Genomic DNA, 20,869 nt, shown 5'->3' with positions numbered 1-20,869 from the left:
AGAAAAATGGAAGTTTTTTTTTTATTTCATATGTTCATAACCAAAATACCTTGAAGTGGGAAGACAAAAAGTGGTGGAAAGAAGAGGGATAGAGGACACAGCCCTTATAAAACACATTCAACATCGTCCATATTTGTGCAAAGCTCACACCAGATCCAACTGCTGCAAGCGAAAACTACAAACACAATTTGTATTTGGTTTTCGACAACATTTAACCACAACAGCGTTGGTCACGTAATTTTTTTTGGCGGGAGAAGCAGAAGACAGACACACGGACATGACGCCTGCAGCCAGCTGGGCTTCACAGCTTTTCCTCTGCGTCGTTTAGTGGAGCATACAAGTACGCGGCGTCGTCCTCTTCGTAGATGATGGCCACCGTCTCACCGGCGTCTGACAGAGCTGCACTGGTCTGTGTGTAGGCCTGTGGGAAGGGGAGATGACAAATAGAAGCACTTAAACAATGTCAAATGAATATTATGCGAAAGTAAGTAGCACACGTATAAAACAAAACATCCGACTGCAGAAATATTAAGAAACATATTAGAAACATTAATAATATAAGTTTTATTTGAAAGGAAAATCTATGTGGTCTTAACTGGTGTGAATAAATACCCTCTCCAGCAGCTGCAGCCGCTCCTCGTTCACCAGGTTGCTTTGTCTCAGCTGGCTGACGGTGTTCTCCAGACCCAGAAGTTTCTCCAGGTGTCGGCGGTGTCGCTGCTGCAGCACTTTCACCTTTTTCTGCAGCTCTGTCACAATCGCCTCCAGCTGCTCCTTACTCAAGCTGTTCTTATAGTAGCTGTTGGGGAAAGAGATGAAAAAGCGAATATGAAATATGGGAGAGAAAGCCAGACTACTTCAGTACTTCCTAATGATAATTAAAAGGTTCTCTCTTATTAATATTTGGTGTTACTGCTAAATTCTACCTATATAGCCACATTTTTAAAAGTCCTTTTTCTGAAATAAGATATAAACATGAGTGTAACTGCTCACCAGTGTTCCTCCAGCTGCTGATCCCCCTGCTCTATGCCTACATCCTCCTCTGACTTGCCATCACCTACTTCCTCCCCCTCCGTGTCCAGGCTTTCCACAGCGAGGACCGGGGATGTGGGAGAAGCTGGCATGTGTTTAGACACTATAGGCAGAGTGGACGTGATGGGCTTGGAGCTCAGCGCAGACGACAGCACTGTATCTGGGGAGAAGGCGAACTGTGCGGAGGTTTCACTGGGGAAAACGTTCGGTATCGTCTCAAAGTAGGCGATGACTTGAGACTCGTGGCCCTCGTGAATGTTGGGGAGCCCCTCTGTGGTACAGACAACGTCTTCGACGGCGAGAGAGGCCACGACGTCATTCGTGCAGCCAAGTGCGGACCCGTCCACAACCATTCCGGGGCCCTGAGTTAAAATGGCCGCAGTGATTCCATTTACAAGCTCATCCTGGCCCTCACTTGCTGGGCATTCAGACATCAGTACCACCTCTGTGTTCTCCTCGCTGCTGCTTAGATCATCTACCGTCTGGATTAAAGTTAAAGGGAAATTTGCTCCCGTTTCAAATCCGTCCACTGATGCCATCGAGTTCGTCAACTGAGACTCTCCGACATGGCTCGACTCAACCAGGCTGGTTTCTCCCTGCGGCGATGGCTCGACCGTGATCTCGTACAGGTGGACCGTGTGCAACATACTTCCCACATCTACAGCATCACCAGCTTCGATCCTGTCATCTGACACAGTTATGCTTCGATTACTGTTAACTCGAAGCCGTTTGGGCTTCTTCTCTCTTTGATCCGTGGCTTTCCGTTTCTAGAAAGAAGCGGAGTGAGTGTTTATCAAATGTAACGTGACACTGTTTGTCATTTATTATAAAAGCACGTGTTAGGTTGCAAACATAACTCTCTCCTACACACTCATCAGAATCGGCTAAGACGTGGTTGGTCTTTGAAAACTGCAAGTCATGAATTTAGTCAAGTGTCATAAAAAAATTATTTGTATTATACGTTTTCAACGATTTATTGTATTAATTATAAAGCAAACTTCTCAATCTAACGTATGAGAAGATGGTATGTGATTTGAGAAATACAGAAAATTATGAAGCAGTACCTCTATGTTGTGACTCAAAATCAGCTAAAGACAAAGTTTAAGCACAAATTTGTTTTCTTGAAACATGTGAGAACCAAATGGTCAAAATGTTAACAAAAAGGGGATTGTGGAATAAAAGACAAAACTTTCCAATACTCTGCAGCCCTAAAAATGTAATTCAAAGACTGTAGCACGTTTTTTGTTTTACCCCGGCCTCCTGGAAGACTGTGGGCACCGCATCACTCTCAAGGTAACGTATCCCCCACCGCACCTTGAAGCATGAAGGTGCAAAATGTTCATGGCAAATATACTGATGTCGAGAGGGAGTCCAGTTCTCACGTCCCATGTTCCTCAGCCACTGCTGGAGCCGTACCGGGTCCTGTAGAGGAAACCTAGAACACAATAAAAACGTGAAATGTTTCAAATGACAGAACAGCAGGGAAAATGCTTCCTAAGGCTTTATCATCCATCTATCCAGTCATCTTAACCCCTTATCCTATTCAGGGTCACGGATGGCTGGAGCCTATCCCAGCCGTCATTGGGTGAGAGGGAGGGTCCACCCCAGACAGGTCTCCAGTCTTTCTCAACGCCAACACAAACCGTTTACACTGACATTTACACCTCTGGGCATTTTTGATTCAACAATTAACCTAACTTGCATCTCTTTGGGGGGGAAACTCAGGTACCTGGAGGAGATCCAGGATTCGAATTCTGACTTATAAAATTGGAATTTACGGCAGAGCTGCGGCATTGGATTGCGTTAGCTTGTACAGGTGTAACTAATGAAACGATGAGGTAGACCTGCATAAATGACACTGCAAGTTTTCCGAACGGATTCCTGTGTTCATCTCCCAGCTCCTAGTTAAAAATGACATCACCACTAGATTCGGTGTTCCTGATGTGCATAACCCACAAAACAAGACTCAACTGAACATTTCCCCAACTCCTTTATCTTCAATTCTTCTGTCAATAAAGCTCAGTCCTCAGACCCGCATACAGCCGAAAAGCACGAGTCAAACAATATTCAGAATGTCTCAAAGGTCAGACCAAAACGGCAAAATAAAAAAATAAAAATAAAAACTTGATTTTTTTTTTGGTCCGCATCAATATGAAACTCAACGCTGTGGAAGGTTCAGCGAACGCACAAGTTGCTTCGTGCTCTAAGAAGCGTCACCTAACTTCTCTCAGTGCAGCAAACCTAGCAAGCTAAAACACGGAATAACACAACCGGCTTACTTGTAGAAGCTCTTCCTGTCGTTGCCGTTACCGGAATCATTTTTACAGTTTTGGAACGAACAATATTTTGGCATCTCGAGCCGATGTCAGTGTTTCCAGCTGAGATTACAAGGTGAAACTCGTGCTGTGTTGTCAACTCGTGGCGCGTAGTGACGATCAGCTGTTGAGGCGCGTCATATGTCGTCATATCAATGCGACTGTTGCCTTAAAATGAAGCGGCTTCTCTTGAGTCGTGAATTGGCGATGCTTGAAAAATAAAACCCCGCAGGTCGTAATAAGCGCCTCTGGCTATGGTGATGTGTTCACTATCTAGAGAAACTCTTCTAACCTTCCGGGTGAAAAAACTTGCCGCTGCACGAAAACATTTTAAGCCAGTTTCCCAAAGTTGATGCGATTTCCTGTCCTGTAGTTGGTCTGTCCGCCATCTTTGCTATGATTCAGAAAGATTCGCTAGTTTGAAAAATGGTGAAATTTATTGTTTATCGTTTAATTGCCTGCATATTTCACCACCCAGATAATTAGACAAACATTTGGGCGACCAGAAAGCACCCACAGAACGACGATATGTGCACTCAAACGATCTTCCGGGTTTTCAAAACGTCGCACGTTAAATAACTTTAAGAAAAAGCGATCGTAAGCGGATACACGAGGGTTAGAAACTGCGGCTACGGCCATCTTATAAGGCAAAGAAAGATACCAGCTTGTTTCTAAAATCACTGGACTTGATTTTTTTTTTATTCAATATTTTTCTCCAAACATTACACAGACTCTTTAAATGATACAGTATATATATACATACACTTAAGTGTATTTCTTTATCTAAAAAGTTGAGGGTCATTTAACAATGCAGCTGTGCGTTTCAAGACAGGAGTACGTTTTGGACGTTTGTGTACTGAAGAAATCCACATATGGGGGTATTAAGTCACCGGCAAGTGCCATCAGTGTTTGCCTTACACCAAAGCTAGTTGTAGACTGTGCGGGAGCTGCCGGGTAAGTGGCACAATGTCAAACAGTCAAAGATGAAAACATGGAGAGCAGCGGTATCTTCCTCCACGGGAAGCAGTGCAAATGAAATGTTACCAGCTAGATGACTGAACCAGCTAAACACACCACTAATGGCAAACAGCACCTTTAAGTGTACCCAGAGACAACTCTGATCTCTTTTTTTTTTTTTTTTTTTTTTTGTTTTGGGACTGGGACTGTATGAGTAATATTTTTGTATTACTGTAAAATAAAAACAAAATAACATGGACATACTGAAGGGTGGTCTGAGTAACACTGAGTTATGATGCTCTTATACCAGTTTACAATCCTCTAAGCTGCATACACTGGCCAATAGTACAATTCTTCTAGGTTTCAGAGTCACAAGATGCACCTTGTAAAAACTGAACAATCATTTTCAGTACAGATCTTTGGTACATACCAGGCATTCGATCCCACCTGCTGAGTACATCAAATATGCAAAAACCAAGCAGCTCAGAGGAGACTCGTCTGATATTCTTATAGTTGTTTTCTTTTCTCCTTGATTGAGCTTATGAGGAAGTGGGCAATGGAAATACATTTTCCAGTTTAAATAATAACATGAGTGGCCCAGTTCTGGACTGGTCTGGTCTAAGCGATCTCTTCCCATCTGAACTATACCACGTTTTCTGCACTTAACTAGCTCAAGTTTGTCAGGGAGAGGGATCCCTTAGGCTATGCATGAAGGAGAGCACGTCCGAGCGCTGGAGGGAGTGAGGTGGCTGGGATGGTTTAGGTCAGATGAGAGGTTGTCGATGTCACGAACAGATCCAGGTGGACTCTACATCATCCCCAACTGCATTAGCGTGTTGGCATATGCCATGGGCTTGACATTCGGATGAGGCTGTGAAGAAAAATGAGACGAAAAGCTCAGATCACACTTCAATCAGCTTTTTTTTCTGATTAGGCTGCAAACTTATTACTACCATTGTCTAGTTGCAAAGTTTACCACCCTAAATAGTTATTTCTATCTTAATCCAGTCTTTACCTAACTGCTTAATCACAAAATAATTTTTACATCATTTTAAATTTCAGGATTATTTTACTTGTAATCAAGCAGTTTAGACACTTATAAACTGGACCCACTACAGTTGTGCATCAAGTTAACCCCATGTTACAAAAACAAATGTGAATGTTGTTAAAAAAAAAGTTGCAAGTAACAGTTGTGTTACTATTAAAAGATTCTTTAAATTAGTAAGCATAATTCCGAAATATGTTGATATGTTTTCGAAGCAGGAGGTCAGTCAACAACAATGAACTGCATTGGTCTGCGTGAGCATGTGCACTGGCTCTACTCTCCTGCCAAAATGATGGGTGTTAATAGTCTGTACAACTGTTTATGGATAAACTTTCCATTTTTTTAATAATGAACAAACAGGCCTAACATTGATATGTTTTCTTACGACAATGGGTCACTTATCTATGGCAGATGAATTCTGGTCGGTAGGTAGCAAATCAAATTTTATGCAATTTCTTCAAGCGTTATCCATGTTAACGGTCAGTCCTCAGGAATTATTTAAACACATCATTCTTTAATAAAACAGCTACATTAACTAAATAAACTCAGATTCACTTGAAATATAAATTCAACACTGTAATTACAATTACATTATTTATTCATCTGTCACTACTCTGACTGCCTAGATAAAATTCTATCGAACACAACTAAAAATGCTGCACGACGTCCATGTTTCCTTGGAGAACATCAGATCAGACTAAACAAGCTGTATTTACTTGAGGGCAGTAAATAGCTAGTATTCTTTACCGAATTAGCATGAATGGACTGCTTTGATTCAAGATAGTACACGTCCTTGCTTTTCTGAATGATAGGAGTAACCTGTGTATTGTTAACATCAGGTGCTGAAAACACTTACACAGCGGGGATAAGTGTCCCAAGGATGTAAAAACTTTGAGTCTAACAGTAACTCCCCGCTTTGAAATGGATCTCTACTCAGAGCATGGGATGTTGCTTGCACAGTAAATCATTTTTATTAGAGTACTGCCTGTCCTGAACATCGGTATTGGAGCAGCAGAGGCTACTCTTAGCTGGAACTCAGTTCGCAGAACACTGCGGCTGAAGCTGCTGTTCTGCGTGAGCTTCAAATAGCTAAAGCTATACACCGTAAAATGCACTTTTGTGAATTGATTAGCAGTGTTTTCAAAATAAAGCATTTTAAAAGTACAATATACTGACCACAGCAGTGAACTGGTGAAATTCTGGCTTGAGGTCCGATCCCCTGAGGTGGATATACGCTCCTTTGTTTCCCATCTGATCACTAGGGGAAGGCAAAGGCAGTGAGTGAAGCAGAGAGCCTCTGTAAGAGATGACTCTAAGTCAGTCGGCGTGATTACGTACCAGTAATTGGGTGCTGAGAACACGGTGATGCACTTCCCTGAGTGAGTGACCTCGTAGCCCTCAGCTTTGACCTCATGACTACGCACAATGAAGTCCAGCTTGTTCTGTTCCAGGAAGCGTTCTGTCACATCTGGCCCAAACTGACAACTCACTCCGCGCTTGCTGATTGACCGACCATTCTGCATGAGATAGAGAAAGATGATTATTAATCCAAAACGGAGGCGGACTCAATGTTGAGTTCATCAAACGTTTAAAATTATGGGTGGGTGGTAATTGACCTGAGGCTGTGGATCTGACCAGAGGAGGTCACACATGGGACCTGTGGAAAAGTGGAGGATGGTGTTAAGATGTTGCGGTGTTAAGTTCCAAAGCTGGTTCCTTATAGGATGTGCTATATTGATGGTGCACTTGGAGTCTGACCCTACCTGTGTCTGGAGGCTGTCTGTTCCTGTCAATCTTCCTAAGGTCCTCCAATGTGACACCATCTTCACTGAATAGTCCCCCGTGCATAACCTAAGATAAAGATATCTCATTAGACATTTGTGTGCAAAGTGAGTTAAACTGAAACCATGATCTGCAATTATAGGACTGGCCCTGTGCTGATGAACCATTGTTGTCTGGACTCACCAATACTTTGTTGTTGATACACTGTGCAAGCGGCAGCCACTGGAAGACCTCGCTAAACAGCTGGAACATCTGAGCTGTGTATTTGGCTTTGACCTCTCCTTCAAATCCATACATCTGGTTCATGTTGTCTGTTTCATGGTTACCTGCAGGTATAAGCTTGGTTATTGTACACAGTACAATCCACTTCAAACAACTATAGAAGATTATTTAAACTGAAACCAAATAAAAAGTGCGCACAGAAATTGCAAATAAATGAATTGCACTGTTGTGCTTTAAACTTTCTGACAATGCAATTAAGACATGAGAGAGCAAACATTTGTAGACTGTCCAAACGCATCCAACACAAAGTGAGCGCTCTTACCCCTAAGCAAGTGGAAGTTGTCAGGGTAGAGCAGCTTAAAACCAAAGAGGGTAAGAATGACCTCAACAGAGAAAGAGCCACGATCCACAAAGTCGCCATTAAACAGCTGGAATCTGAGGTTAAGCACTATGACACACCAGTTCTAGATTTGGCTATTGTTGTTCTTTTGAATACACAATAGTAAAAAAATAAAAATAAAATTAAACTACATTGAACACTAGTTTAAAAAAAAAAAAAAAGGATACATAAGGGTTGGAGTCCGAGGGTAAGCCATTCAACTTGAAGATGTTGAGGAGATCATAGTATTGCCCGTGCGTGTCACCACAAATAGTTATTTTTTCTGTCTGTTCAAAAGAAAAACAGAAAAACAGAATGGCATATTATTTTTATTTCATTCTGTGACTCACCCTAGAGATGATAATTCATTGATCATTAATTACATAAATCTGATTTGATATCTGCAGTCCGTACCTCTTTTAGTGTGATTTCAATAAGACTTGGTAGTTTTGATAGGGCATCCTTAACCTGAACCAAAATCTGAAAGACAACAAAAATATTTAACTACGAGTACAGTTAACTTTCCTTCACCGAGGTTCTCTGTATTTCACATAAACAAACCTGATAAGCACACTTTCTATGCAGTTTCTTCTGGTCCTCAAACCAATCCATCATCTCATTCATGAATTTCAATGTGACCTTTCCATCTTCAAGTTTGGGGCCTACGTAGTCATCTTCAATCGCTGCAACACAAGATCATCTTCAAATCAAACATCAAGTAACGAATGAAATGGTTTAACCAATGCTAACATCAGTGCTTTTTGTCAAGCACATTATTAATACAGATTCCACTTGTATTTGTCCGGTAACAGAGGAAAACTTACTCATGTTTTCAATATCCAAAGAGTCCACGACAGATTTTTTTGTCTCATCGCTAGCAATGGCTCTCTCAAAAGCCTTCTGTTTCACAATCTTGTTACATTCCTGATACTTCATCCTTGCATCCTTGTCATTTGGCCGAACCCTTACTACCTGTCATCAGACGAGGGAAAGACATCAAATAACCACACTGGTTAATTACTGGCAGGTATTAAGCATAAAGTCAGTAATTTTCTGCAATTTTTTTGTTTTTGACAAGTCTCATTAAAAGATTGAAACCAACAATGAATCATGTCTAGTCACTGGCTGAAAAGTTTTTAGTTTCTGAAATTAATTTTCTAAGTCTGATACAAAGTGATGGTCACGATTAGTCTTTGGGTGCTATTGTAGTTTGGCTGGTTTAGGCCTGTTATGGACACGGGACTCATGAAACTTTTCATATTCCACATTCTGTGCAGTGGTAATTTCACAGATAGTGAAACACGTTGTTCTAGTTGTTTTCTTCTCACCAACATGCATAGTTTCAAAGCCAAGCCACCTCCATGACTGTTTAGAAATTAATTTTGTCTTCTAGTGCTCTTAATTCACTCGTTTTTAACTTCATTCATTCATTTTGGGTTTTAGTGCGGCAACCATGCACCACACTACATGCAATCTCACTGCGCACACACATCGACACAGTGAATGTGTGGACTCTCAAATTGTGTTACTGGTTTTTTTCTACAGGATAATATCAGTTTACAAATCATTAAAACAACAATTAAGATGTTACAGTGGACACTATATATAGTATATCTGATTTTTCGTGATGAAGAAACATGTCACCCAGTAGTGCGCTTTAGGCTCACTGATGCATTTGTAATAGCTTTTGAACAACAATGGAGAGTTGTGGCACAGATAAACTCAGGTTCCAGATTTACAGAGGTTACAGCAGGTAGATGCAATTCATTGTTACTTTTAGTCTTTAAATAGGATTTGTTAGCTTTGTAGCATTTAGCTACAAAGAGCAAAATGTAAGCACTAATTAAAGGTTTATCAAGGATCTAATTTAAAAGAACGGTCTCTGTGTGGTGCTATGAATGGACATTTAACATATTCAGTAACACTACTCTGCATGATGGATTTGAACAATGGATTTGAACAATGGCATGGATATTTTAAGATTCAGTAAAAGAAAGGCTCACCTACAGCTGAATATTAGAGGCCTTTGTTGCTGTTTTTTATGGCCTTCTTTGAGAACAGCACATATAACAATAGACACCAACTTAGCGGGGGTGCGAGTGGCGTCAGACCAGATCTAATTGGCATCATAACTGGATTAAAAGATAGTACCTATTTTAGGCTGTTAAGCTAACAGGAGGGGCCTAACTCATTGTCGCATATCAACAGATGGGTCTTTCGAGCTCTTTGTTTTAATTTAAAAATATATATATAATAAATTTGAAATACTGTGCACATTACTTATGCACTTTATGTTGTTACAATAGACTACGTGGATTCCAAAGTGTAAAATCATTTACAAGATGCTATATTTCTCACCGTCTCGTAGTCCTTAAGTGCAGCCTTAAACTTGCCCAGTGCCATGTTGGAGGTGGCACGGCGGTAATATCCCTTAATGTAGTTTTTGTCAATCTCCAGGGCCTTCGTAGCATCTGCCAGGGCATAGCCATAGCATTCTGTGCGTAGGTATGCCAAGCTCCGGTTGCTGTAGTAGATGGCATTGGATGGATTGAGCTCCAAGGCCTCTGAGTAGTACTTGATAGCATTTTCGTAGTCTTTCTCTGAAAATAAAAGTACCATCATTACACTGATTACATGGTTGTAAAAATCCCCTAAAATTTTACCCGGTCAGCTAAATAGTTGGTTGGGTAATTCACAAAAACATCACTTAACAGTTTTTTTTTACAAGTTAAGTACACAATAAATCACACTGAAATGACCTGTCCTTGATTTACTTTCATAATTACAATGCATTTGGGGTTTAGACAGTGTGACTACATTTGCTGTATCACCTTGGGAAGTGATCTCTTGGATTCAGAATTGTCAGCGACACCCAAAGCATTTTGGTACACTGAAACCAAGAACAACATTTTTGGCTATATGCTGATGTCACAATAAACAGAATCACAGCTTGCACTTGGCCTAAGTTTCAAGTCATTGATCTCGGTCTGCAACAAGCCCACACTCACACCGACATCACTGCATGGACCATACTGCACAGTCTGGTCAGAAAACGGGGAACTATGAGAGACAGAAGTCATCCTTTAAACCATGAGTAAGCGCACTATGAGGATGTAGCTACTGCTAACCCAGTGTACTCCAGCTTAATTATGATTTTGCCTTCACATCTAACATTGCCCCCTTGATTATGCTATAGCTCAGACAAAAGGCAATCCTGCGCATCTGACAGCAGGCAGCCTTCCCATTACATCTGCTCTGACTCATCACGGTGTCAACACCGGTAATAACTGGGCCTCTAGAAATCCCCAACTTCCACCTTCAGGAAGCATTTCACAACGATACTCTATAACATGCAATCAGGAAAATGACAGTCCACCAACACAGGCGCGCAGTGGACCAGAGTCAGAGCACTTTCGTTGTCGATACTTCTGTCAATCCAAACAATTATTACTACCGTTTGGTTGCCGGCTTACAAAATGAACTAGCGCCTATTGAGAAGGTCAAATGTAAAAAAACAACAACAACAAAATCCTCTCCTGAACTTCAGGCGCTCTGCCTTCCTGCTGCTCACATGCGCCCGCTGGCTTCCAGACATTTCCAGTTGTATCTGTACCTTTCTTTAAACTACACGACAGCCCGACAACACGAGTGATTAAGAACAACGATGCAATGCTGGAGCACATTACAGGACCGTGCGATTACGACCGCAGGATGAGACCAAATCCGAGTAAATTAACGGCGCATTAGACATCGCACGCGTGACAGCATGGGTTAACGTCGATGCTGTGTACCTGCTGCTAGCTAGCGTTGGCTACACTTGCTAGCCGCTGTTTCAGTTCAGTGCAGCATAATCCAATGAATGGGGTTCACAGTTAGCATGCTGCCTGAGCAGCGCTAGCCTAGCTCAATACTAGCGAGCGGCTCCTAATGCAGCGTGTTGAAACACAATCATGCCCAACGGTAATTTGTGCCCACATCTCAAATTGCTAAAGACATTTCACAAAAACAACAGCCTTGACGGGTCTACAAAATTACCTTTAAAGTACTTATTCGCCTTCTCCTTGAGTAGCTCTGCATCATTACCTCCCTCCGCCATCTTCTCCTCACTGCCGTTTTCCGGTACGTGCGCCATTGAATGGACTGTCGCAAAGGTCGCAAAAGTCTTTTTTTAATTTTAAAATTTGAAGTCAACTTTGAAAATCTTACCACTAATGCAAGGTTGCGTCTAAATATGGGTAAAACACAAAATTCTGAAATAAAAAAATACTTATTATTTATTATAATGTTATAATAATAATTATTATTAATTATTCGAAATATAAGTTTAAGTAAAATATTTATAACTCAATTCAAGTAATAAAAACAAACTTTACTGGTTTACTGATTGATATCTAATAACGTATTGTGACACATAGATTAAATAAAAGTAACATTGATTGTGTGTTCGTTCATGTGTGTGTATGTGTTTTATAAGTGTGAGGCACCCAAAAGGAAGGAAACATTCCCATGTGCGTCCCTTTTAACCAGCAGGAGGCGGGATAGACCTGCACTGAATTTCCCATGATATTGAGCTGCCTAACCGGTAGGGTTTGTCAGTCACCATAGATTGCAAATAGGGGGAACTACATTTCAGTGTGGTTAACCAGAAATAAATATTCACGTGGTGAGCAATATGTCCCAGCCCAATCGTTATCTAAAGGTAAAAGTAAATAATACATGTGGGAGCTACATTTTTCAAGCTTTCTGGAATCATGACCTGTAGAAATGCCCGAACTGCAATAAAATTCCAAAAATTAAAATGTTGACTCATGTAACACAAAAGCACAGCCTGTGTCACAGTGTCTTTGGTCTTCTTCCAGATGCCACAAGAGTTGAGGATGTGGAAGTTTCCCGTCATCTAAACTCTGCAATTTCGCCCACAGGCATCCAGAGATATTGCAATGAGGGGACAAAATGGCACAGGTGCACATGTCCACAACTTCACTCACTCACACATGGCTTCTGATGTGCACCAGCTTCAAATAACTGTTTCTTAAAATCATCACGCGACCTTGAAACATTCTGAAGCTGGAAGACCTTCCCCTCAGCAGATGGAGATCTGTCTTATGTAGCAGAAAGGAAAAGTCAGCCCTTTGAGATTTAGACTTGTGGTTTGGTGTGTTTAGGTTTTCAATGTTTGGGATCAGAAGTTCAAAAGAGTAAGAGAAATTTGGAAGCATGTGGCAAAAGGATGCAGCCCGGTCCCTTCTGAGTCACAAGCGACATCCCACAGTGAGGAGTAAGAAGCCAAAACAGTTGACAGGGTGACTCACTGCGACCCCCGTTGAGCGCTTACTAGCCCCTGAGTGTGAGTTCACTTTCTCTTAGCACGACTACGAATGAGTCGACTCTTTCTCTGAGACATAACACGTCTAGTTCGGTGATGGCTTTACTAGTAGCCCTTGAGGGAGAGGAAAAAAAAAAAAAACACACACAACAAGATCGACTGAGAATAAGCTGACCTTAGCAACTCAGCCCCACATGAGAGTAAACGCAGACAGTGAGTGGGAGAGACGGCGTGTGAGTGGGATAGAGAGAAATTCTGGGAGTTTTGAGGAGGGAAATTGCTGTCCTCATGGGTGTAAGATACATGAGCGTGGGCTTCTGACAGGCTCTGAGAAAGTTAAAACAAACACAAATCGAGGAGCTCACAGATATACGAGCAACCACAGAAGGAGACAGATGAAGGTCAGGGGGAATGTGAGTGACATTCCAGGGCTGTGAGCCAGTGAATGATGAGGCCTCAGAGTGAGAGGAGTGGAGTTTATATTACATAGGCCTTATCCAGACCTTCTTTACTATTTATTGCATGGCGAGTGTTTCAAACAGCCCCTTTTACTCTTTCACTGCACGCCTTTAACCATCACGTCAGACTTTGGCCGTGTTTTGTAGAAGCTGAACAGCAACAAGTTGTGTTTCCCATCCTCTGTTCTGCTCTGTACAAATAATTCACTAATGAGAGCCTGACTTTAGGGGGATCTGTGGGGGGTCGCACTTATTTGAACCACATGTTTTTCTACCAGGCAGGACAAAGACAACTCGGTGAGGAAAAAAAACTCATCCTCTTGAGCTCTACTCGTCCTCCTATTTTTTTTTAAATTACCCCCATCTTGCTCATGCTTAGATTTGAATTATAAGCAGGCATTTTGTGGCTGATAGTCTCTGAGTCACCTCCGAATCAGACTGCTCACCATCAGAGGCAGCAATACAAAAGACCCTACTCCATGTTTCAGCGCAGCCTCCCAATCATCAGTGCGTAAATCAACATCTCGGAATGACACATCGCACGTTCACTAAAGTTATTTGTGCTACGGCCGAGTAAGGCGTTGGAAATTTCATGTAGCTGGAAAAAGAAACACAATACATACCTGCCTTGAACGTCTGCCGCCGCTTTACCTTTCCACATTAAAAACTCCTCTGCTTGCTCCTGTGTTTCTTGGACGTTTCGTATGTGTGAGGACTGGGGAAGAGTATAGAAAGCAATTGTGTTTGGGTTGTTGAGCGTCTGTTTAGATTTCTTGTAGGGGCTGTTTCAAAGTGAGCTTGCTACTTTCAGTGCCTGCAGGGAAACCAGCAGCAGTGTTATGGCCTGTCTGCATTTACAGATTAACAAAATATATCTATTTTTTGCTATGCTTCCTATTTTCCAATGGTTTCCAATAGAAACCATTGGAAAATCATAAATAGAAATAGAAAAATCATAGGAGCAGATTTTGCCGGTATTTATTCCTAGTTTATTTAAAGAAAACTCGCAGACTGTTTATTTTTGTTGACATTTTGAACTTTTTTAGCTGTAAAAGCAGGAAAAAACAGATTCCTCTTTCCACAAAGATAACTTTGGAATTTTGGGAATGAATAGGGCCACATTTATTTAATTAACTCTCTATCTTTTAATTTATTTAATTAACTCAATTGTTAAAATACTTTATGGTTTGTACTACTTGCATTAAATTTTAATTTAAAAAAAAAAGCATTGGTTTGGTTTCATATCCTATTTGCTGGCGGAACAGACTGGTTCATTCTCATTTTTAGAAAAACTTCCTCTCAAACAGAAAGTTATGTTTGACTCAATATGGTGACGTTACAGTGTGTTTCTCTGCATTAGCCACTGAAACCACAACTTCATACTTCAATATGAGCCCACACTGAGCCAGAATGGAATACATGTTTGCCAATGGTAATGTGAGTCCTATGGTGGTGCACTGCATTCACTAAGGAAAGAACATTTGAGACCTTATCTCAGATAAATTAATACATTTAAAAAAATCTTCTTTGGTGAATGGAGTGCACCATGGGAAGTTTTTTTTTAATGGCACACGCCCGACAGCCCCCTCCTGACAGACTGGCACTGAAGCCTTGTTAAAGGAAATTTAGAAAGTGACTAAACAGAATAATTAGAATAAATAAAAACAAATTGCTGTGGGACTTTAAATTCCCTTAAAAGCTCCTTAAGAATGAGTTTGAGCTGAAAAACATTCTTGCTGTTTAAACTCAGCATTTGGCACCAGTCTGGCCTTATTTGGCCCAATCTGTGGATAACATGATAGATGATGATATTGTATTGCCACTCATTTTAAATCTTCTTTTTATTTTCACTCTTTTTGTGTGATTAATCTGGATTTTCCCTTCCACTCTCCTCTCATGTCCATATGGATTCTCTCCACATACACCCCTCTCCCATTCCTTTTTGCCATCATTCCTTAATTGAAATGCTTTCTGCATATTCTCCTTTATGTCTCCTTTACTCATTTTTAGCAGCATGAGTGTTTGATGTGTGCTGGGCACAAGAACAAGGGATCGGATGCACACCCCAAACAGGAAATGAGAGATTCAAGCAAATAGACCCACGTCTGTGTGCCTTGGAGAGAAAAACAGAACATTTCAGGGAGGAATGTAGATAGATAGAGCGGGGCAGAGGGTGGAGGATGTGAAATAGACATACTGAATCAAGAGCTTGTAAATGTTTGAGGTCAAAAGGTGTTGCAAACTGTATGTGAGCGGGAGGAAACAGAGTAGGGGAACACCCATAGTATGATATTTGTAGATGGTGACCACCCTAGACACAGCTCTACATCGCCCTATGACATCAACCACCCTCGGAATCATCAAGGCAAAAAACGTGTGACTTCACTCAGCCATGGTTCAATTTATTTCTTTTAGCAGCACCGTTTTGGTGATTGTTTCAGGATTTGGCAGATGCCCAGTGCTTACCTGGAGTCAGAGTGTGCTGCATTCGATCGCCTTTTTCAACCTTTCACCAACACCAGCTGTGTGAATGGCTCCGCTTCACAGTCCCATCTCACAGTTGCACTAATGTGCTACGTATAGGGCAACCCTCTAGCAGTTGAGCTCATGAAACAAGAAAAAGCCTGCGGATTATCTATCAAAGTGACAGCAGCGCACAAACAGAGCAGCCGTGTGAGGCGCCGCAGCCCTTTCATCTGGCAGTGTGGCTGTTGTTTTCACACTAGTTAACGGTAGCGGCGACATGTTGTGGCAGCTAGTTTGTTTTACATCGCAGGCTGAGCTCCCACTGTTTATGAGCAGCACACATGGCCGAGCGTTCCCACAGAAAGGAACCCACATAATAAGTGACTCAGGATGTCTGGGTGCACACACTCTGACCATTAGATGACTATAGCACTTAAAAGGAAAGGCCGATTACCAAAGGCCTTTTGTAAATAAGGTGGAAAGTGAGACAGACTGTTGAGAAAGCCACCCCAGTCTCTCCTAACGGGACTGAATTGACTCAACTGGCGTGAATAACTCCGATCTGATGTGGTGAGACAGCGAGAACAAACAAGGACGGCATCAGACAACGATGTCACAAGTGTAAATATCAGCCAGTATAATAACTTTACTTTCCCAACCACTGCGAAATAGTCTACACATATAAACTGGAGCACAGATGCTTTTAAGTTCCTAGTGAGACACTAAAGCTTTGCCATGGTCATACCAGCTGTGAAGTACAAATACAGACTCAGAGACCTTGCACGGTGTCTAAAAATATCCATTCACACATAGGCAGGCCATCCAGGATGCTGTGTGGAGGGGGGGTGGGGTGGGGGGGGGGGTGGGGGGTTCCTCTTCCTGTTGCTCTTACTGTTGGACTTTCCTGTCAGTTAGCATTAACTACTGACAGACCTTTGGGTGCCTTCCAGACTCATCCCTGAGCCCTTTTTTATTCATCACTAGGGAGTATGGTTCTTTACTGTAAAGTATTAGGTCACATCCTGTACACTTGGGTGGCCAGGCGGGGGAGGCGGCATCAGATCTAGGTACTCTCCGGAGCAGATGTCCTTTTTGCACCTACTTGCAGTGCAGAGACCAGTAGGTATATTTTGAACTAAATCAGGACCACACTTGGCGGCACATGTGTTCATCAGGTGGCATGAACCAAAGGACAGATACCATCTACGTTCTCTTAAGTTCCATCTTCTAAGTTCTCAGTTGGCCTCAGTGGGATGCAGCAGACTTTCAGCATCTCAGTGATGTATCATCAGTGTGGTCTAAGAGCTGATTATCCTTAATTAATTTAAATTGAAGACGGCTCAGAGGCCACTGGGGAAAGCATGTTGCGTGTGGAGTGCTCAGCTGTTCCAGTGTTAGCCTTTGTGATTCAACAGTGCCAGGGGGGCTGGACTGTGCTGCTGATGCTAACATAGGCTGGGCTAAATTACTGCCTAGTTTTGGTCTGGGTCTGGGTTTTGTTATGCCTGCAAACCACTGTTTCTTTTTGGTCACTGTGGAGAGGATATACACTATGTGTGCTATTTGTAAAGTTTACTTAGAAGAAGGTACTCATACCACAGTGTCAGTATATCCCTTATTACAACTACATCATCTTGCAAGTTTCAGTTGTTGTGACTATAACACAAAATTATTATCAGCACTGGTCAACAGTCATTATACATTGTTTTATCTGTATTTCGTTATTATGACAATTTGTACCTGGTTTATTAGGAAGAAATCCCTACTTTTATGGAGCTGGTTAACCTATATTAAAATATCATTCTGCTTTAAGCTAAAAAAACACCCTACAGATGGCTTCATTTAGTTTTTTGATGTAGATGATGTGATGATGATGCTCCTCCAGATGACATCACCTGAACTGCTTTGTGGTCTGCTTTTATAGGGTTGCTTCTCATTCACCCACTCACACACGACAGCGGATGCCATGCAGGGTGATCATCTGAGCTGCCAGGAGCATCTTGCCCAAGGACACTTCAACATGTAGGAGGGACGGGGAGTTGAACCACAGACCCTGTCGCGCCCATGGACGACTGCCTTACCTTTATATTAATATTTAATAATATTATTATAAATTTGTATTTATAATGTACAATTTTAAACATAAATTTGAAAATTGGATTTACTGTGCTTGAGTTAGTGTAGCGCTAATTTTAATTTGCAGACCCTTCATTGAAACAAGTTGAAAAGTGGTCAAGTCCCCCCTTTGTCCATCAACGGCATTCAGCTTGTCCCTTCAGGGGTCGCCACAGTGGGATGTGTTTTCCGCACATTGATTTGCCATGAGTGTTTGCGCCAGATGCCCTTCCTGCTGCAAACCTCCCATTTTTAACCAGGCTCAGGGCCGGTGCCCGGGTGGCCCTTGGTGGCTGGGCGGGGCCACGCCTCGTGGGGTGGGATTCGAGCCTGTGGCTTTCTGTATCCCAAACCAATGCTCTACCACTCATCCACCATGCCCCCTTAAATGCTTCTGTGCTGTATAACATGAATATAGTTAAATGATGTATTTTTGAATTAAGAGAGCCGTCTTGCTATCAGACAAGCATTAAAAGTTTGCTTAGGCACATACATAGTTAGGACAATCAAGCAAAGTGCATTGAGTGGACTGCATCACTCTGTAAAGTGAAAAAACATGTGGTGAATAATAGTCTAATAAATACTGGTATAAGCAAGGCTATTGTCTCTTTTAGTACTTACAAGGAAAAAAAATATAGTGTATGCAACTGCACATAAAGGTATGAGCTCATGCATATGTGTGAGCACGTGTGTGCGGATATATACATGCACAACTATGCACGAGTGTGTTTGAATATGCTCTCATGGGTGCAAAGTAGGATTGCGTGAGAGGAGTGAGAAAGGATTGCACAAAACCAAGCACATGATTTCACCCCCCCCCCCCCCAAAGTGCCCGGATCACAGGAAATGGGTGAAAAGGAATGATTCAGCTGGCTTTGACCTCCACCACCACCCCGCAATCTTGTAACACCCCCCCCACCCTCTCCTTCAGGGCTGCTTTAATTAGAAAAGCAACTCGTTTGTTTTTCACTGTCCCAACACCCAGTCTGCCCCCTTTCAATCTATGCCTTTTAAAACAAGCGCATCCCAAGTATGGTGATGACTCAACTTTCTCCTCCACCCATGGCTCACTCTCCCTGTCTCTCTGTGTAATTCAATTGGCCTAGATTCCATTTTCAGCCCGGTGCTGTTAAAAACAGCTGTCATACAGATGTCTGTCCTTATCATACCTGTTCAGGTGTGTCCAATCTGCAGAACATTCACAATGCTCTCAAACACACACTCCCAGCCTTGTTAGTGTCATGCTGAAACATTTATGTATTTACTTAGGCTCTGTTGCTTAAGGCTAACACACAAACAAACACACACACATTTGTGCACACATGCACATACACGAACACTCTGCTTCAAACAATGGTGTGTCGTAAACAGAGGGACTGGGAAGGAGAAATGTGTTGTTCATTGGGGAATTCAGAGCCAGTGGGGAGATTAAGGAGGGGTGGGGGCACGCTGACCTAATGTCCCTCAGAGGCAATGGAGGAACGGGCTGCCGAGACTTTCTCTGTGCTGTCACAACCCTCGGACGCCCATCAATACAGCTGAAAGCCCCACTGACACAGCAGGCCACAGATCACTGCAGACTAATCTAAAACAGACCATATACCAAGCTACCCTTGAAAACACCTCCCTAACCACCCATTCATTCAATGAAAAGAGTCAGGTTACCATGTGATGCATACAATGTGTGTGTGTGTGTGTGTGTGTGTGTGTGTGTGTGTGTGTTCACAGAACAAGAAAATGATGTATTGTCCTGTCCACTGTGTCAGTGCATTGCTAGTGTGTGTGATTTGTGACTTTAGTCACACCTTTCTTAACTGGAGTCAGCAGCTCGACCTTACTACAATATGTTTGTGTGTGTGTGTGTGTGTGTGTTTATCCATATGTGTGTGTGTGCACATGGGAAGTTTTATACCTTGTAGGTTTGGACTTTTTGAGAAAGTCAGGACATTATTTTTGCCAGTTTTAGATTTCTCACACACCTTCAGTGGACTGTTGGAGGATCAAGTCCTGGTTTTAGGTCTAGGGTTTAACTTAGGTTACGGATCGGGTTGGGAATCCTGTTGTGATGGTTGCTGTTGGGCTGAAATGCTGGGGAATGCACTGTGTCAGCAAGTGTCTGTGAGTGTTTGGGAGTCTATGAACATGTGAGTAGAACAGAGAGGCAGAGGGATGAGTAATAGAGTGTGATTGAACTTAAGTTTACTCTCAATGGTGAGGGTCAGTGCCTGAGTTCAAGCCCACTGAGGAGTTTATTGAGAGCTGAAACTGTGGCGTACTCAGCCTGCCTCTCTTTCACTGGCTTTTGTAACTCCATGGAAAGCTATCTGTCTGTGTTGTAGGAACCATCAGACCATTAGACTCAGAAGCTGATATCAGTTTTTCGTTTGCTAAAAAACTGATTCATGATTTAAATAGTTGGTGTATATCTGCACAAGAGATGCGCAGCACTTTCTGACCTGTGCATCTTTGGTTAGGCACTAAGCCGGCTCGGGTCTCACCAGAAAAAAGCTTCAAGGTGTGTTTTCAGGTTCAACCCATCGCTCATTGCCTGTCCTCCAGAGTGCTGACTGCTCACTTGATCCCTCTACTCTCTCAGTACACATTTCTGCTTGTCTCTTAGACATGTTCACTCTGATGTGGCATCTTCAATCTTTCAAGCCTTAGACATGCCTTTCTGCTGCAACCCTTCCATTTTTTTGTCCAGACTTGGGACCGGCACCAAGGTCGCCCTTGGAGGCTTGGCGGGCCCACACCTGGTGGGGTAGGATTTGA

At 42.2% G+C, this 20,869-nt stretch overlaps 2 protein-coding genes across 3 annotated transcripts; both read right to left on the bottom strand.

Moving 5' to 3' along the window:
• Positions 1 to 7: 7 nt before the first annotated feature.
• Positions 8 to 3,875, bottom strand: LOC137129012 (THAP domain-containing protein 5-like). Its single transcript, XM_067507779.1, has 5 exons — positions 3,312 to 3,875; positions 2,284 to 2,467; positions 994 to 1,799; positions 613 to 799; positions 8 to 421 (listed from the first exon to the last, which is right to left on the bottom strand). The coding sequence occupies exons 1-5, from the start codon at positions 3,383 to 3,385 to the stop codon at positions 302 to 304; spliced, it is 1,371 nt and encodes a 456-aa protein (XP_067363880.1). The 5' UTR covers positions 3,386 to 3,875; the 3' UTR covers positions 8 to 301.
• Positions 3,876 to 4,012: 137 nt separating this feature from the next.
• Positions 4,013 to 11,911, bottom strand: ppp5c (protein phosphatase 5, catalytic subunit). Of its 2 annotated transcripts, none has more exons than XM_067507777.1 (13): positions 11,768 to 11,911; positions 10,091 to 10,332; positions 8,557 to 8,704; positions 8,294 to 8,415; positions 8,147 to 8,212; positions 7,921 to 8,019; positions 7,676 to 7,781; positions 7,315 to 7,457; positions 7,113 to 7,200; positions 6,966 to 7,006; positions 6,688 to 6,866; positions 6,526 to 6,607; positions 4,013 to 5,175 (listed from the first exon to the last, which is right to left on the bottom strand). In XM_067507777.1, exons 1-13 carry the CDS (start codon positions 11,862 to 11,864, stop codon positions 5,113 to 5,115), a joined length of 1,476 nt encoding a protein of 491 aa, XP_067363878.1. In that variant the 5' UTR covers positions 11,865 to 11,911; the 3' UTR covers positions 4,013 to 5,112. The 2 variants fall into 2 exon arrangements, with proteins under 2 accessions (XP_067363878.1, XP_067363879.1); XM_067507778.1 differs by lacking the exon at positions 11,768 to 11,911 and adding an exon at positions 11,346 to 11,451.
• Positions 11,912 to 20,869: the final 8,958 nt, after the last annotated feature.

Source organism: Channa argus, chromosome 6 (genome assembly GCF_033026475.1).
Source record: "Channa argus isolate prfri chromosome 6, Channa argus male v1.0, whole genome shotgun sequence".
NCBI classification, from domain to species: domain Eukaryota; kingdom Metazoa; phylum Chordata; class Actinopteri; order Anabantiformes; family Channidae; genus Channa; species Channa argus.
This window is presented reverse-complemented; position numbering and strand designations above follow the sequence as displayed.

Bases quoted from the DNA above. Each gene is read 5' to 3' on its own strand.
- ppp5c (XM_067507777.1), bottom strand. From the start codon at position 11,864: ATGGCGCACGTACCGGAAAACGGCAGTGAGGAGAAGATGGCGGAGGGA. The intron at 8,020-8,146 runs GTACGGACTGCA...TCTTTTGAACAG, and splicing joins TTGAAATCACACTAAAAGAG to ACAGAAAAAATAACTATTTG. The intron at 7,201-7,314 runs GTGAGTCCAGAC...TCTTTATCTTAG, and splicing joins GTATCAACAACAAAGTATTG to GTTATGCACGGGGGACTATT.
- LOC137129012 (XM_067507779.1), bottom strand. From the start codon at position 3,385: ATGCCAAAATATTGTTCGTTCCAAAACTGTAAAAATGATTCCGGTAAC. The intron at 1,800-2,283 runs GTAAAACAAAAA...GCTTCTTTCTAG, and splicing joins CAGTCTTCCAGGAGGCCGGG to AAACGGAAAGCCACGGATCA. The intron at 422-612 runs GTATTTATTCAC...CCCTTCCCACAG, and splicing joins GGCTGCAGCTGCTGGAGAGG to GCCTACACACAGACCAGTGC.